The sequence below is a fragment of the Molothrus ater genome, chromosome 2 (genome assembly GCF_012460135.2).
Source record: "Molothrus ater isolate BHLD 08-10-18 breed brown headed cowbird chromosome 2, BPBGC_Mater_1.1, whole genome shotgun sequence".
Taxonomy (NCBI): Eukaryota; Metazoa; Chordata; class Aves; order Passeriformes; family Icteridae; genus Molothrus; species Molothrus ater.
In genome coordinates this window covers 56401877-56419944 of record NC_050479.2, presented here as the reverse complement: position 1 = coordinate 56419944, position 18068 = coordinate 56401877, and the positions used below count along the sequence as shown (strand labels likewise).

Below are 18068 nucleotides of genomic sequence, written 5' to 3'. Positions count from 1 at the left end.
AGGGAAATACTTGTAAATGTGAGTAAATTGGTGCTGTGGGGTTATTATGTAGTAGTTTTATTTTTACACATGGAAAGTTTTTAGGTTTTTTTACTTTGTTCCTAACATTGTGTAGATGTAAAAATTACTGAAGATTGGATATTACAGTTTTAGGATAATAGAATTGCTTAAGTTAGAAAAGGCCTTGAAGATCATCAAGTAAAATCATTAGTCTTGCACTGTCAAGCCCACCACTAAACCATATCCCAAAATTCCACATCTACAGGTTGTCCAAATACTTCTAGAGATGGTGGCTCAGCCACTTCCCTGGACAGACTGCTCCAAGGCCTGACAAAGGCTTTTGTGAAGATATTTTTCCTTATATCCCATCTAAAACCCCACCTCAACCTGAGGTGATCTCCTCTTGTCTTGTTATTCGTTACTTGGGAGAGGAGCCTGACCCCCACCTTGCTACAGCCTCCTTCAAAGTAACTGTGGAGAGTGATAAGGTCTCCCCTCAGCCTCATTTTTTCCAGGCTAAATATAACCCCAGCTTCTTAGGATGCTTCTCACAGGACTTGTGCTCCAGACCTTTCACCAGCCCTGCTGCCCTTCTGTGCCCATGCTCCAGCACCTCAATGTATTTCTTGGAGAGAGCCCAGAACTGGACAAAGCACTCAAGGTGTGGCCTGTCCAGTGACAATCACTGCTGTGGTCCTGCTGGCCACACTATTGGCCCTTTTGTCATCCTGGGCAGACATTGGATCATGTTCAGCCACTGTCAGCCAGCACACCCCGGGGTGCCTTTTCCTCTGAGCAGCTTTCCAACCACTGCCTCCAGCCTGTGGAGCTGCCTGGGACTGTTGTGACCCAAGTGCAGGACCTGGCACTTGGCCTTGTTGAACCTCTTAAAATCTGCCTCAGCCCATTGATGCAGCCTATCCAGATCCTTTGTAGAGTCCTTCTACCCTCCAGCAGATCAACACTCCCACCCAACTTGGGGTCATGCGCAGACTGACTGAGGGAGCACTAGATCCCCTCGTCCAGATCACTGATAAATATATAAATCAGAATTGGTCCCAGTACTGAGCCCCGGCAGCACCGTTTGTGACCAGACACCAACTGTTCTGTCCTGTAGCAGTGTAAAAAGTTCCTAATGTTTATAAGCATATTTTGCCCATTATCATCTTTTGAACCTATTGTAGAACTTGCAGGATGATGTGGTGTATTTTTTTAAAGTCATGGTTATTCGCTAAAATATAGGTGACCCCGACACAATTTGGCAAATTTTATTTTAAAATATAAAGCATACAAGATACAAGAGATATAGAGATCCTGACTTTCAAGTTAAGATACTCTCTTTTTTATGGGTCTGTTCTGTGTTGTCTCATGGGCAGATTCTGTTTCAAGTCTCTTTTAAATTGCTGCGTCCCTGCACTACCTAATGCAGTTTTGTTTCAGTTTTTAATTGGGTGTTGTTTTATATATATTTCTTTTGAACTTTTCTGTATATTTATGAAAATAAATTTTGCCATGTTTAACTTTCTAATTTTTTTTGTGTGCGGTCAGTCATTCACAATCAATTCACATAGGTGTTTGTTTACTAAATATACACCTCTGTCTCTGTGTGGACTTTGGGATTTGTATGTCAAATTCTGTCATGGGTGAGGTTGTGCACATGGCCTTCTTTTTCACATAAAGTGTCACCAAAGCTCTCTTATTCCCTGTTAAGATTTTGATAGTGATTTTGTGTCCTAACAGGAAAGCATTCGATAATTTCTCATGGCATCACTGAGTGCTTTCTTTCTCAGATTTATGTTGGCAGGGCTTTCTGTTTGCATGCTAAAGCAGGTTCAGCAATACACTAAATACTTCCCCCTACCTTCCACCCTTCTATGGACCCATAGAAGGTTTTTCTCACAAGTGCTCTTTATGCAGAGAAAATGAGTGTTGATTTTTTTCCCCCAGTCTATGCAAGTATTCTTTTTTGCTATAGTTTAGGACTGTCTGTATTATCAGCCTGGCAAAAACACTTCCAGTTTGTGTTTTTTTTCTGGATGAATGGAGAAAACCTGATGTGTCCATTGGTTCTGTGTTAATTTATATAGAATGTCTTACTTTAGTGTATCAGCTTTTCTTTTAGAAATTGAAAGTAAAGCTTTAAATATTTATAGTTTGATATTGCTCAGTGAAGAAGCTTTTCACTGGTGAAAGGGATATGGTCTGAATGGCTTAAATATGTACTTGTAAGGAATTTTTAACATCCATTGCTTTTTCTGTATTGAGAACTCAGTGACAAATTTGCAGGAAAGTAGGTCCATTTCCACACAAACTGCACAGTAAAAGTTGCCTGTTTATTTCCATGTGTGCCAGAGGGTATGACTGCAAGTATGAATAAACTGTGCAATACCCTTAAGGGGAACCAATAAGCCAGCAATATATCTGTGGGATTATCATGCCCCAGGCTTACATTATCATAGTTTTATGGAAATGTATTAAAAAAATTGTCTATGTAGAAAACGAATAATTGCTTTGTTTCCAGAGCTGAAACAATGAAGTACAAAGAAATGTCTGATTCCAAGTTAATTATTTAAGTTATTGTTGCTTTTAGTTGTCACAGATTAAGTATGTAATTATTTTCCTTGCTCATCCATTTATTTTCCATTTCTTGATTTTTTTTCTGAAAAATCTACTAATTTTCTGCTGCTTTGTTTCTAATGTTTGTTGCTTCACTCAAAACTCAGGATGTGTATGGTTTTAGCAGAATCATTTAAAAATTAGCTGGTTTTGAAGCTCAGGTTCTTTATATTTTCAACAGAGGAAAATGAGATAATTCTAATTAAAATTAACAGTGTATATTAAATTTTTCAGGATTACCAAATCTTTTTATTATAAATCTAGTACCTTTAATTGATGTGTAATAAGGCATTAGTTGAAAAATTGCTGGTCCTGACAGTACTTACAGAATATATAGAATATATATTATATTATTTATAAAATTTATAGTATTTATAGAATTTTATAAAAACTGGCCAAGAAAATACAAAGTTTTCTGACATTTGGTTAATGAAAGTCAACAGAGAATATTTATTATCATTATATTATTTCAGATGCTAAAGAGAAGACTACTCAGAGAAGGGTCATCTTGAAATTATTATTTGGAACATGGGAAAACAACAGTTATTATGGGATAGTTGCATGCCACTTAGTTTTACATACCATAGTTAGGAGCATATTTGCTTGTGGCCCATCTGTGTTCAGTGGAGAAAAAGACATATCCTCATAAGGATAATTTCTTTTTTCTAAGTGTAAATAAGGGTAACAATGGGTATATGTTTTATTGGTTTTCTATTTATTTTTTAAATGCCATTACAGAAAGTTTGTTGTAAGGTCAGTAGCTGTTGAAATTGACTGCTCTTGGATTAGGGAAATATTAACTGGTTTTCTCTCTTGGATAAAAGGCTTTGTACAGAGCTTATTTGTGTAGTACATCAAAATCTCATAGAATCTGAGAAGCAGTGAAGGAGAAAGACATCACTAGTACAGTAGATTAAAACATTTTGTGAAGGGGTAGGGATTATTTGTGAAGGGGTAGGCTGCATATAGAATGGCAACAAACAGTAATTTTGTAGTTGCAGTTCAAAATCACAGGGTATTTTTAGTACCTGATACAGTACCACGCAGCAACTCAATTTTATGCATTTGAGGACAATTTAATTTCCTTAATTGTTGCCATGATACCTTTAACATTTCCATTTCTGCCACTACTGTTTTGCCTAATACATAATTTTACTGGAGTGAAGCTAGGGCTAAAAACTTCAACAAAGCTATTGATGGCTGAGACACAAAAGTCAAACCAGAGTTACCTATGGAGGACTGTACATGCAGCAAAAATGGGTTTATACTCACGTATCTGTACTAATTACCTAAGGCTTGCAAAGTCCTATATGCAGTGAGGTGCTTATTGGGTCATGAGGTTCAAACAGGAGAAGAACTTGTATACCCTTTAGATCCTTTACAGTTGCTTATCCTGCATGTTCTTTACAGACAGAAGATAAGGCAGTAATAGGGCTAAGAGTTTATTTTAATGATTTTAGTGAGGGGTCAGCTGTATGCAGATCTCAAACCCCACTTGCTCTTCTCATTCAAGTTCTTCAGGAATTTGAATGCCCATAAGCCCAGTCTAATGTAGATGTGTTGTACACTGGGGGGAAAAAAAGTGAGCAACTACAGGCTTACAAAGGTTACTCTGGGAGAAGATTACTCTGTGAAAGGAATGGATATTTTAGGTAAGAAGCCTATCTTGCAAAGAAAATTGATGAAGAACAAATATGTTGAATTATTCTGTAATAGACACTTCAAAAAAAAAGTCAGTACTTGGTTGAGACCCTTGAAAAATCTACATCAGTCATACTTTCTCTTTTACTTAAATTTTTTACACATCATTTGATAGTAATTTCTGAAATTACAGCCTAAAGCCACTCTAAAGTTGTATAACAAACCCTTTTTTCCCCCCACAAAATCCTGCTTTATTCTTAGTTATTACAGAATTCAAAGAATCTGTTTAAGTATTCTAATAAAGTAGAAGTTCCAGAGAATACTGTAAACACTTCAGCAAATTAATTTTTTCCTTGCAAATATGGGATATTTAATATATTGCATATAAAATAATTAAAAATTAATTACATTTAGCTATTTCTTGAATACTTGTGAATTTCTCAATTTGGCCATAGCATGAGTTTTCTCTGCTTTTTTTTTTTTTTTTTTTTTATTCATCTGGATAATCTTGCAGTCTCTTTTTGATTCATCCAAGCACTGGTAAGTAGAAAATGCAAAAACCAAAACAAGTATTCAAGGAGCTCAACAGTGGATGATTAGGCAAAAGAAGCAAAATCTGAGAAAGGAATTTAACCAAGAAAAAGAGATCACTTGGTGTTTTAACAGCAGGAGACAGCTGTTGCCTGAAGAGTGGGCAGTGCAAAGAGGCATTAAATCTGGATCAGGAAATGGAATTTGAAATGCACATGAAAGAAAAAGTCATTTTACAAGGAAGCCAACACTCTCTTTGTACTGAACCAGCAAGTTCCTGATGCATTCAGTGTGTGGGTGAAGTTAAAACTACAGCTTCACTGAAACAGGGGCTTGACACTACCTAAATGGAAAATACCTCCTGCTTTCTTTCTTTGCCTTCTGTCTCCTCTTTGTCCCACAGTCCCTGGCCCCACACTGCTTCTACATGCTGCTTCTTCATGCCTCCCTGCACAGGCTTGGGTGTTCATCCCTTAATAGCCCACAGAGAGCTATAATTGAAAAGCTTCAGCAGAAGGCCCCAGTGAATGAAGCAGAATTTTCTATCTGTAAGCAGTAATAGACAGAGGTAACTACTTTGTAAGTGGCAAAAGTGCAAGAGCTGATCAGCTGTGACTTGCTACTGCTTCCTAAATATGTGTGAGCACAGCATTAAGCACAGCTTTTGTGTCAATGCATAAGTTCTGTCTGGTTCTTTACTGTAATCCTTCTATTCATTCTCAGAAGTTATGTATGTATGAAATATTTACTTCAAATGAATGTGTTTTAAAAAATAAGTCTCTAAACTGTTCTTTTGAATGCAATAAAAGAAGTCTTGCAGTTGAAATTCAGAGAGAAATCTTTTAATGAACTATAAATTTGCTCTAATATTGTTCATTTGAAGAATAAATTGGTTGGTGAAATATGTTAAATGCTGGATTTATAACTGTATTCTGCAGCTATGAAATCCATTGAGTTTTTTATATAAAAGCAGGATGGTAGTCACTTGTCTGGACGGAAGTTACTTGTTGATTCACTAAGCTCAGCTGGTCAAATATGGTGGTGGTACAACCTCTTCAGAGTATATGAGTACAAAATATAAGCACTGGCTGTGCATATGTTCCCATTTTACCCTTCTTTAGTTGTCACTGGTCTTATGAGATGGAAAAAAGCCATCAAAAGTTCTCACTTTTCTTATGAGATGGAAAAAAACCCATCAAAAGTAACAGCAGATTTTTACAGCAAAACTTTGAATGGAAGATGAATTTTCAAATTACTTATCCTTTCCTGTTTGTCCTCTTTTTTTAAATACCTAAAGAATGCTGGCATGTTCCATCCTCTCTCTCTTCATTCTAATCTGTTAGTGCAGAAATAATTCTTTGTGCTTTTCATTGTTTGCATTGTGAACCTTTCCTTGCTTTTTCCTATGGGTCTGCCAGTTTCTCCTGTCTTTAGCAGTTGTGCTTAGTGCTATCATTTAATCTGTGTTCATAGTCTGAGGTGGGCATTGTGTAAGTACTAACAGAGTCCTTGATCCTGGAATTTTAGATAAATAATGGAAAATAAGCTGAAGTATGGAGATAATAAAATACATAAGTTTTTAGAGCAGTATACTAATATAAAGCACCTACTGATAATAGAAGGAGAATAAAGATGCTCTAAGAGACATTTGTGGTCACCTTTGCTTTATAAAATGTAATCTAGATCCTATATGGATAAGAATAATTTAGAATGAGTCACAAGCAACTGATAAATTGAAAGCAAGCAGAGAGAAAGATTGGAAAAGTACAGTTGATAGCAAGATGAGTGACCGAACTGCAGTTATAATGGAAGAAGTATAGACATTTGAAATTTTTGGTTGAAAAACAGAAAAAACAAGAGAACATAGGATACACAAAGTTTTGCCCACAAACAGTGCATGCTGTTCCAGAAAATGGCAGTTTTTAGTAGGTGGAAAAATTTTAAAATAAAGTGGGATAAAAGTCCATAAAAGGGTATTTGTTTCTTTAAGGTAGTAAGAAATTTCCTTAAAATAGAAATAAGGATAAATAGGCTATGCCTGTTTTGCTTGAACAAGACTGAGAGTGAAATCTTAACAATGTAGGGAGGGTGTCCAGAGGAGGAAACCAGGCTCTTCTTGGTGGTCTAGCCAATAAAACAAGAGGCAATGGGCAGAAAGTGAAGTACAGGAAGTTCCACTTGAATATGAGGAAGAACTTCATTATTGTGCAGGTGACTGCACACAGGAACAGATTGTCCAGAGAGGTTGTGGACTCTCCCTCACTGGAGATATTCAAGAACTGTCTGGACACAATCCTGTGCAGTGTGCTCTGGGATGACCCTGCCTAAGCAGGAGGCTGGACCAGATGACCCCCCAGTGGATCCCTTCCAACCTTTATCTGTTCTGTAATTCTGTGGAAATGAAATGGCAATAAATGGTGAAAGATCAGCAGTAGTGAATTGAGGGTCAATGATTAAGAAATGATGACAGAAAAGCAATTCAATTACTTGTAAAGTAAGAAATTTTTAATAAAAATATGACTTGGCAAATTGTTAATTCGGAGAACATTAGAGCCATTTAGGATCACATGTGAATAGGTAAGATCCAAGAAATGACAGTGTGTCATCTGACAAGAAGATGGCAGAATTCAACAGGACAGTCAGTAATTGTGTGGAGCCACTTTGCATGGAAAGGAATCAGGGAACACTTGAAAGGTGTTCTGTAACTTGTTTTTTTATCACAATTTGCTGCACTGCTCACATCCACATTTTTTAGATCCTCAAGAAAGTGAATGTGATTTCACATTTCACTTTTGACTATTGCAGTAAAATTTCTTAATTTGGAATGCATGCATGTGAAGCTTTTCATTCACTGTGTAAAGACAATTACAAAAATAGAAGTGTATAATACAAATACTGGTTTTAATTTGGCTTTACTGAGTTCAAAGGATCAACAACATTAACGTTGAGATTTGATGAAAATTTGCTGCTGTAGAAATTTACTCTGATGTGCTTACCCTCAGAAAGAGGTTGGCTGTTACAGTTGAGATGCTATGCACTGAACTATTTAAATTCTATGCTATTTTCAGCTTTTCTTGTTTCTCAGGGTACACTGAAAGGTATACTCTGAAAGGGTATACTGAATGGTATTTAGACCACTTCAGGCATTTAGTTTAGTTTTTAACATTTGCTGCTAGTGCAGCTTGCATTGTCAGTGATGGGAGATGATCTCATATACTAAGTTGAGTGTTTGAACTAGGGCTAGCAATATTGCAAACTGTGGGGACTTTTGTGTTAGACATCTAATGCTCTATTGATTTTTTTTTCTTTTTTTTTGATAATCAGTGTCTCTGAACCTCTTAATATGAGGGAATTTATAGTACTACAGGTGGTAAAAGAAGTACACTGAGAACTGAGAAAGGTTTTATGGCAGAACTCTGTTTCTTGGCCTTCAGCTACAGTGAAACTAAGAGATATAAATCAGTTATGCTGTATTTAGTGCTGAAAATCTTCTTTCTTCCACAGTTGTTTCAGGCTCTCTGTAGTAATGCTTAATCTGGAAATATAGCTGTGACCACAGATGTGCCCTCTAAATAGGAGACCTTACCAAGAGGAATGTGGTTGTTTGTAACTGTTACTTTAAAAATGCATGTTTATTCATATTCATGCTAATTCAGAAAGAGAAGTTTCTTGAGTAAGATCTCACTTTTCACAACAGAAGGAAACTTAAGCTGTAGGTTTTCCTTTCTGTTGCTTAAAGTGAAATATTTTACTGCTTTGACTTGCTTAATCTGTTATGTGCATGCTGTACTCTGGCAGTTCCTGGGTGTTGGAATTGTTGATAAACTTCTAATGAACCATTCAATGCTCTTGCTTTGTGTTGCTTTATGTTCCTATGTTGTGAATAAAAGGGATTGAGAGTTACATATCCAGTACTTTTTCCCAAAAGCTAATTTCTTCCAGCAAGTTCCCACTAGACCTGGTGTCTGCTACTGTATAAAGATATTAAAGAAATAAAATCAAACCTGTTTTTCTGAGACAGTATTTGACAATCATACTCATTCTCGGGACTTTTTTTATTTTTTTCAGCCTATAATTTTTTCTTTGATATAAACTCTTACACTCTTAATTTTTTTCTCTCTCTTCAATGTGTACCACATTCAGATATTCCACTAGATGAATGTTTTTCCATTCAATATTTCTTGACCAAAATAAATACATAGTTATTTTAATATTTGTAAGTCATTCTCCAGTATCTTGATTATTTTAAAATTTATTATTTTTTCACCTCTGAATACTTTATGAATATCTTTCTGGTTTGAAGATGCCTAGGAGTAACTGAATATTGCAGACATTTACCTCCCCTCTCATTATTCAGAGCATATACTTATTATTGCTGCACATAGAAAATACATCTCTAAATTGTTCACTCTACTTGTAGGCTTTTTTCATTATTATTGCATCATAGATTTTTATCTAGTGTTTCAGATGTGTTTATTAAGCATGCATATTTCCAGATGCTGTTCCTTGTAATTCTATTTCCTAATTCTTTTATTTCATTCCACACACATTTGTGAACTCCTGAAAGTTGATATTTCTCTTGATCTGGCAGGTTATTGAGGTTATTTTGCTTCTTGAGTTTGTTGCCTGTATGACTCTTGGAAAATAATTTTTATTTAATAAATATGATTTTTTCTTCCCTGCAAATATTTAATAACTTCTGTTGCCCTGGGGATTGAGTTTTGAGATTTGTCAGCTTGATGTTGTTAGCTTTCCTAGGCTTGAAAAGCCCACTTCCATCCCTCACTTATTTTAGTAAGTGGTCATGGGCACAGAAGCAGCAGTTGCTATGTGTGCATGGATTCACCCCTCCATATGTATATCTGTATGTGGTGTGTGTTTGTATGTGTGCAAATACCAACTCATGTATCATGCATTTCCCACCTCTTTCGTTTAAAACAATGCTATTTACCCACAGGAGGAGGAAGAAGAAACGTATGAGCAAACTCTAGAATTCCGCAGAGGAGGTGATGGTCAGCCACGGCGGTCCACACGACCCACTCAACAATTTTATCAACCCCCCCGAGCTAGAAACTGATTAATAAGAAAAGAAAGGTAAATATAAGGTACCAGTGCTTTATATATTGGTTTAGATTTCAAGATAAACAAATCTGGATTGTTCTATATTTTTCTTAGGGATATTGGTATATTTATGATAGAAGTTGGATATCTGTTTCTCTGAATTTTGTGTCTTAGGAGGACTTAATATATCTGTGGGAAGAGGGAAAGCAATAAAAACACTTCAACAAATAGCTTTTGGCTTTTGCTTTATGTCAAGACTCATATCATCTCAGGAAGCTTTTTTCTGATGCTTTTTCACCTGAGAGCAGCAGCAGCAAGATTCTCTGACTCACATATATTTGAAGCAAGCTTATTTGAAGCAGGTGTCTGCAGTCCCTGCTGAGCTCAGGACTGTCTAGCTCTGTCCAAGGTCCCATATTCTACTTTTTATAAGCCATTTATGCAAATAAATATTCTTTCTGCCGTTTTGCTTGCATGAGAAAGAGAAATATAAAATCTGAGTTCACCATTAAATAGGGAGGTGCACAGACAACAAATATTTATGATACTCTGAATCTTGAGGATATACTTGCACCTATACTTTATTAATTACCAGAAATTAGGGGTTATATATCTTCCTTAGAAAAGATACCTGCTACATACATTAATACATTTAAAAAGGTCAGCCAGATTAAACAGTTACAGTAATTTCACTGAACAAATCTCATAAGCTGTGCTGCTTTCATTTCACTGGTTGATCTTCTAAATCCTTAATTTACAAAAGACAGTCAAAAGTCTATTCTGACTAAAGAAAGCTTTGATAAGTCACTAATATTTGATGTACACCCACAGTGTGTCTTTTTCTTGAATGTGATTTTTTTTACTAGCCAGTTTGTTTTTACCAATCTCTTTTTTGTTCTTTTCATTACTCCAGTCTTCCACATTTTGTTGGCTTAGCACATGCAGTTGATCTTTGTACCTTTTGATATTTCTAACATGCAACATATGATTCTATTTTTTAGAGTATATGTTAAAATGTATTTTTCATTTATGGCAATACTGGCAATGTAAGAGAGGTGATAATTGTTCTATTTTTGCCGGTATAACTTGTATTTCTATTTTAAGTACTTGTATCAATCACTATTAGTAAACGTGTCCTGAGACAGTTCATGCAGAAATTATTCTGGAATATGCACTGAGCAGAGTTTTAACCAGCACAGTTGGTGCTGTGCACAGGGTGATCAGTTGAATGAGAGATGTGAAATGTACACAGCAGTCAAAGCAGGGAATTTTTTTGTTTCTTAGGTAATATTTTTGGTATTTCTCTAGTTTTACAGTATAAATCTGGAAAACTCTCCATAGCTTTGGTCAGCTATGAGGCACCAGGGAGAGTGGTAGTAATGCCTTTATCTCAAGAACAAGTTACTTGTTGGCAGATAAGGAACAACCTTTCTAAGGCAGAGATGATTTTTCCTTGCAGGTGTTCCTATACTTTATTTTAAAGATTATAATGGGGTCCTGATTTAAAGAGACAGCAGATTTGGTATCAAAACTTACCTGGCACAGAAAATAAGTCTTCACAGCTTTTCCTTTCTATTAGGCTTTCCCAAAAATAAGTGGTTGGTGTAATCAATTCTTCACTGGTTTTAAATGGAGGCAGAAAATCAAACACAGTCCTTTTCTAAATTGTTTTCAGTTTACCTGGACTTGTACAACAACGTAGCTTTAATGTCTTGACATGTAAAAGTTCAGGAATATTAAATGTCACTTCCTAGAAGTGGATTTCTATATGGATTCTGCCTCATTTTCATTTCTTAGATCTTTTGAGAGCATGGCATACTGTTCTTATTTCAAGTTTTTAATAACCTGTTAAATGAAAACAGAATTTATTGGGGAAGTTTTAAGGGATCCAGTGAGACATAATTTTACCACAACTTTCCACTGCAGGATGCTTTACCTCTTCAACAGATCTTTTATTAGCAACACCTTCACTTACTTAAAGGGAGTGTCTCTCTATTATGTTAAGTAACTTAATGTCTTTTTCCTAAAGAGATGGAAAGCCATTGATGATTCTTATTTTATATTATAAATTGGTAAATTCCATAGAATTTTAATGTTGTAGTTTGTAACGTTTAAAATTCCAAGGTATCTTGTTCTCAAAGGCAACTTAAGCAGTACTAAAACTGGAGTTTGCTGGCTATATTTGTATTGGGTATGATAGGGATGTATCAAAGATGAAGCATGAGGTCCATACAGTCAAAGTGTCAATTCATACCCAAAAGCTTTTAGATCTACCTGTATAATCTTATATCGCTTGACAAGGAGGACTCAGTAATGCAGTGGTGCATCAATGCAGAAATGAGGTTGTACTGCTTCCTGGATTGGTGTTCAGTACACTCATTCAGGTGTTGCATTTGGGCATGCACATCTGGAATAGGTATTACCAAATAATCCCTTCAAAATCTTTGTCTGTATTTCAAGGGGTCTTAAGTGGAAGAAGGTTCAAGATTTTAAAATTCTGAGTTGTTTTTTAAAAGTGGAATTTGGATCAATGCAGCTGTTCAGTCTGGGGAAGAGTCTAAAGGGATCTGATTGCAGTATTTCAGTTTTTAAAAGGGGACTTCTAAAAAAGATGGAGAGGGACAAACACTGCAGATTTGCAGGAAGTCCTGACCTGATGATTTTTATGAAGATAGATAGATAAAGTAGAAGTATGGGATAGTCAGTACCTCACTGTGGTTGCAGTTGACATAAACATTATCATTTATTAATATCCAGCAGTGTGACATGGAGAAAACTAAGTCAGCATTTTAAGTCAGTCAGGGGGAATTCTATGTGGGTATGAATCAAATACTAGGTTTAACAGGTTGGTAAAATAAGATACTCCTCCTAGAGAGTCATGATACAAGAATTAGAATCTAACAATAATAAAAATACATCCTGATGTTACATTTTCTATGTAGAATGTCTTAATAGTCTGAAGTTGAAGTGGAGCAAATAATCAGAAATGAGTGTTTTCAAGGGCCAGAACTTTTGGAGGAGATTGAAAGAACCTATGAGTGTGTATCTGTAAGTGCTTGGTCCTTATATGCTTTTTAGGTCTTCCTTTACTTCATGACAGAACTAATCAACACCTTGCCACCTTTGCTATAAAATCTGTATTGAAGTCCTTAACAATGGAGAAATTGTGGTTTTGTGAGAGAGAGATCTTAACCAGAAAGTGTTCTTTGTATTAGACCGATCATATTTATTGCATTGAAGTGTAGCCTTCTGATTTATTCTTTTAAAGAGCTGTGTCTCTGTAAGTACTGAAAAGCAAATATTCACTCTTTTGGAGGAAGAAAATGAAGTGACAGTGAAGCCTATGTTGCACAGATCCCAGGGATGGGGGATGCTTATAGTTTCTTGAGTGCCAATACTTTTTGTCTTTATCTGTTGTATTTTAGTTCTTTCATTTAGAAACCTTCTTGGAGTCGGGGGGAGTTCACTGGCAGCTCCCAACTTGCTGAACACTTCTTCTAGAAGAAATTCTGGGGTTTTCCAAGCAGCAGGATGGAACAAAGAAAGCTCATGTGAGCAGAAGGAATTTGGACCTGACACCACAAAAGACTTTTCTAAAGTTCTTAGTTAAATGAAGCTGAATACTTTTTACATATGAAAGAGGCAAATTGTCATTGCTACCATCAATAAAACCACAGTGCACTATTCTATTCTTTGCCTTGTATTCTTTTTACTGAGCCTCCATTGTTAGTTAACATAATAATGTATCATGATTTTTTCTTAATTTTGAACTGATTTTACTTCTAATATTGCTTCTAGTAAAGTAAAATTAAATATTTTCTCAAAAGCTGACAGGGTTGGGCATTTCATTTACATTTTTGGTTAGTATTAGTGAAACATGTTAAAAAAATTCAGCTAATTGTACAGTAAAATTCTGAATAGGCTTTTGACTATGTTTTTTGTGTTTATTTTCCAAAGTTGCTAAGAGACAAATTATAGATTTGCTTATTGTGTTTTTCATGATCTGTGACCAGAGGGTCAAACGGGAGAAAGAAAGAAAATAATCAGTTTCAATAGTACTTTTCTAAATAATTTGAGGTAAATATTTTCTTTATAGGAATATTTATATTAAAGAAATAGAAACATTTCTAAAAGGTACAGAAAAGTCATTTAAACAAAAAATACTGAAAGATGCACATTGGTATTTTAAGCATAAATATGTGTATAAATGCATACGTGCGAGCTGTTGGATAGTAGATACTAACTTTCTTGTAATTTTAAACTATGCTTTCATTGCTTCATATTACTAGAATTTTTTCAGTTGTCATTGATGTTTCAAAGAATCTTATGTCAAACTACTTTTCATTCTAAGCTGTATCTTTGAACCTTATGTGATTATGACAAATAGTTGAAATTTCACTGTTTCTTTAACTGAGAAGCACTCAAAATCTAGGTAACCTGGAAATCCCTTTTAAGCTTTATGGTGATCATTTAAGACTGAAATAGCACATGTGTTTTGAGGTAGTTTTGTAGAGATAGAATTATACCTGAGAGATGTATTGATGGTATAAAGTCTACAGTTAATTCTGCTGAATTTCTCTCTGAGTGCTCATACAAAACTGTTTGAATAGAACCTTGTTTATTTGGATGATAAGAAGTTTTATATTGAGGATGTAATTGAATGTATCTGCAGTACAGAATGTGGATCATTGTCTGGATGCAATCAAATCTTACCAATCACATAAATTTTTGCAGAATAGTAAGCAACCAAATGTTTTGCTGTCTTAATGGATCCTAAGCAGCTTCTTCATAATTACGATGAACCTTACTAATAATTCTGTAGGCTTTTCGAAGTTTTAAACATGAGTGTTAAAGTTCCTCACTATCAACTAATGCACAACAAGTTTTATGAAGTTTGTTAGATTTACATTAGAAACCACTTTACAAATAGTATGAAACATCCTGGTCAGTTCTGCTAAATTGTACCAGCAAATAAATAAACTGTAGATCTAATACATTGCATGTTGGATACTTTACTTCCAGAATTATTGCTAAGACCACTGACAGCAGCTATTCAGCTTCATTAAGAAATGCAGCCATAGCATTGTTTTAAAAAGTTTTGACTTTCCTTTGCAAAGAGGATGTGCGTTAAACAAGCCCTACAGTCAGTGTACCAAAGCAAGTTCTGAAATTAAAATAACTTTTATGTTCTTTTGGGCTTTCATTCTTGCTGTGGACTAAATCATAAAATAAAGAAAACTACAGTCTGATTCAGTGAACTTTAAAAAATAATGCCTAGTTATGAAATTTTAAGACTCTACAAATACAAAGCAGCATTCCTCTCTAGTGGCTATGGCATTCTGAGATTATGACATGTATGTGCAGCTGTAGGCAAATGAAATATCCTTGAGAATGTTGTTTTTCTTTGTGAAACAGTAAAGACTATTTCCTGGTCTTTTTAAGGGGGCTGTGTATCTAGAAAGCCAGAGTAAGCAAACAGATCCAGAGTCTTCTTCGAAAAGTCATGTAGTCTTTGTATGTTTTATGATTACTTTCTGCTTTGGTTTCAATTGAAATAATATATGCTGAAAGTTCTGCCTTTCAGGATCTGAAGAACTGTTGTTTGAATAGTTAAAAACTTATTGCATCAACCTATTTTGAAAAACAAGAATTCATATATTCATGCTTATTGATTTCTGTATCTGGAAACAAAATGCCAATAAATTAGGTAGGTATATAAATTATATTCTTGATTTGCATAGTCCAACAAAACCAAAAATACAGTTATTTCCCAGTCATACTGTAGTAAAGTTTGCATGCACAAGAACAGCATTAATTTATTTATCTTTTGTGTTCAGAAGAAATTACTGTGTCTAGATAGGTTTTCAAAACTGATGTGAAAGTTAACTTCCAGTTCATCAAAAGCAGCAGCAAAAGCAAGCTCCTGAACTTGGTGTGGCCACATTTGTGTGGTTAAAGGGAGAAAGGCGATAAGGGGCACCAGATCTTGGTCATGCACGCTGTTTATTTACTGGCTTGATTTGTGGCTCTGTATTGGAGTGTTCTTGGCTAGCTGTTGCTAAGACAAACCTGCCACAGAGGAAGTTTGCCCTTTGCAAGGTGGACATGAGCCAACCTGTGCTTCTTGACCTGTGAATCTGGTCCCTGGTTCATAGCTTTGCTTTGCTAGGATTATAGATAGGGCTTTTGAGAATTTCTATGTTGAAATTAGGAGTGCAATTCAAATGAGGTGTTTTTCTTGCCTTGGACTTGTGTATAACATCTTTACTGAATGAAAAAAAATCAGAATTTCTTGTTTAAATTATTCTAAAACTTATATGCTAAGTTGGTAATACTATCGTTGGCAAGGTTTTTTTTTTCTCCTTTATATTATTGAGAGATAAAATAATTTTGAAACAAAAAGTGTAAATGATGTGGTTTTATCTTACAGGTTTTCAGAATTTTGTATTAAAATCTGATTGAAATCGTCATGTTTGCATTTAAAATTCTTCCTTGGTCTAACATCTTCTGATAGATACTCACATGTATATTTTAATATAGCTTTTTGTCACTAGCAGGTACTTTCTTTTTAAGTCTTTGGCAGCAACTGTGCAAAGCATTTTGAGGATTGCTTGTCAAGGTCACTTTTCCAAGAAACTGCTGGAATTTTCTCTTCAGAATCTCTTGGCTTGAGCCTTATGCAGATAAAACTTGTTGGGAATATGGCTTTCCAAGGCAGTATTAACAACATAATACATATTCATTGGGATGCAAAATGTTGATATCACAGGAAAGACAAATCTTATGTATAAGATGTACTTGGCATTAGATACATGAAGATTTAGCTTGAGATAAATCTGAGGGATATTTGCAAGAGAACTCCCAAACAGCCAAAGTAGCTAATGAATGTTGGTAACGTAAATAATCTGGTAGTGTGGGGTGTACAGTCCCTTTTTAGCATTATGGTTGGAATGAGCTTCATAGACAAAAAGCCAGTGCTTTTATGCAGACACAGGAATATATCATTTGGAATAATTCTCTATAGATACATTTTTGAAGAACAATTCTATTTCAGCTGTCTTTTCATCACATGACTTGATCCAACTCTAGTAAAATGCTGTAACTTTCTTGAAAGTAGTGTAAACCTGAATAATGAATGACCAATTACACAATTAAGTTCAGTTTAGCTTTCTGCTGCTATACAACTATTGGTGTATTCTCTTGGGTTTTTTGCCTCTTACTGGAGGAGAGCAGCTAAACCATGGAAGGTACTCCAAACTTGTAGGCACTGACCTTCTCATAGCATGGTATGCACGTGAAAGGCTTTGTGGTGCTATCCTTAAAAACAATGGTAAAGACTCATGATTACTCTTATTTTCAGTATTTAATTCATATCACTTTCTTTATGTTGGCCTTTTCTGGCTTTAAATTCAATTTTGTTCCGAGAATGATTCAAAATAATGTAAAGGAATAGAAATTATATCAATACTTAATTTTCCCACAAGATTGAGCGGCCATAAAAAGTCAGTTTCCATGTAAGCACATGGGCTGTTGATGGGCAAAATTATGTCCTGGTAATTATGATGAGTGAAACCAAAATCTAGTATATATTGAAAAAAATCTTACATGTATTCAAGTAAACAGGAACTGAGGGGAGGAAAATGATTAGGTGTATAAGACCAACAGAGAACTATAGATTGTGTAAAAAAAATTTGGCAGTTGCTTCTATGGAAAATGTTTATAGTCATTTTCAGTAGTGCCTTGCAATTTTTCATGCAACTTGACTATTTCTATTATAAAATGAATGCGTAGGTAAATTTTGTGCAGAAGATATTAATGTAATTTTCTGTTTAGTTTGTCATGAGATCTTGAATGCTTTGCATTTATACCATGTGTTTCTAAACTGCAAAGGTTAAAGAAAATAAATAACATTTTATATTTGTTTTATAGTCAAAATAATCCCAGGTATCTTTTGTTAGTCATTTGAGGAATGGGTATGCCTCTGCTAAACCAGCTATAATCTAAATTGACTATGCACAGATTTAAGTCTCAATCTAACTGTATTTGTGCTGAATATTTTTCTGTAGCTATTTCGCAAAGGAACTTGTTTACAATAATAATAAAAGTGAAAAGCAGAATAAAGAAGGAATGCTTATCATTTTGATAGGCCATGAAGGAAACCGTGGGGTTTTGTTCACTGGGGGACTAGAATAGCATATGCAAAGCTCATGTTCTGTGTA

At 35.1% G+C, this 18068-nt stretch overlaps 1 protein-coding gene across 3 annotated transcripts in view; it reads left to right on the top strand.

Annotated features, from left to right (window-relative positions):
• TDRD3 (tudor domain containing 3) overlaps nucleotides 1–16317 on the top strand; it is a 96401-nt gene extending 80084 nt beyond the window's left edge. For 2 of the 3 annotated variants that reach the window (XM_036385825.2, XM_036385986.1), the window contains 2 exons: nucleotides 9746–9882; nucleotides 13275–16317. In XM_036385825.2, coding sequence (XP_036241718.1) covers nucleotides 9746–9865 — 120 coding nt within the window. In that variant the 3' untranslated portion in view covers nucleotides 9866–9882; nucleotides 13275–16317. Of the gene's footprint in view, nucleotides 1–9745; nucleotides 9894–13274 lie in introns of all 3 variants that reach the window. The other variant, XM_036385904.2, reaches the window with a different exon arrangement.
• Nucleotides 16318–18068: the final 1751 nt, after the last annotated feature.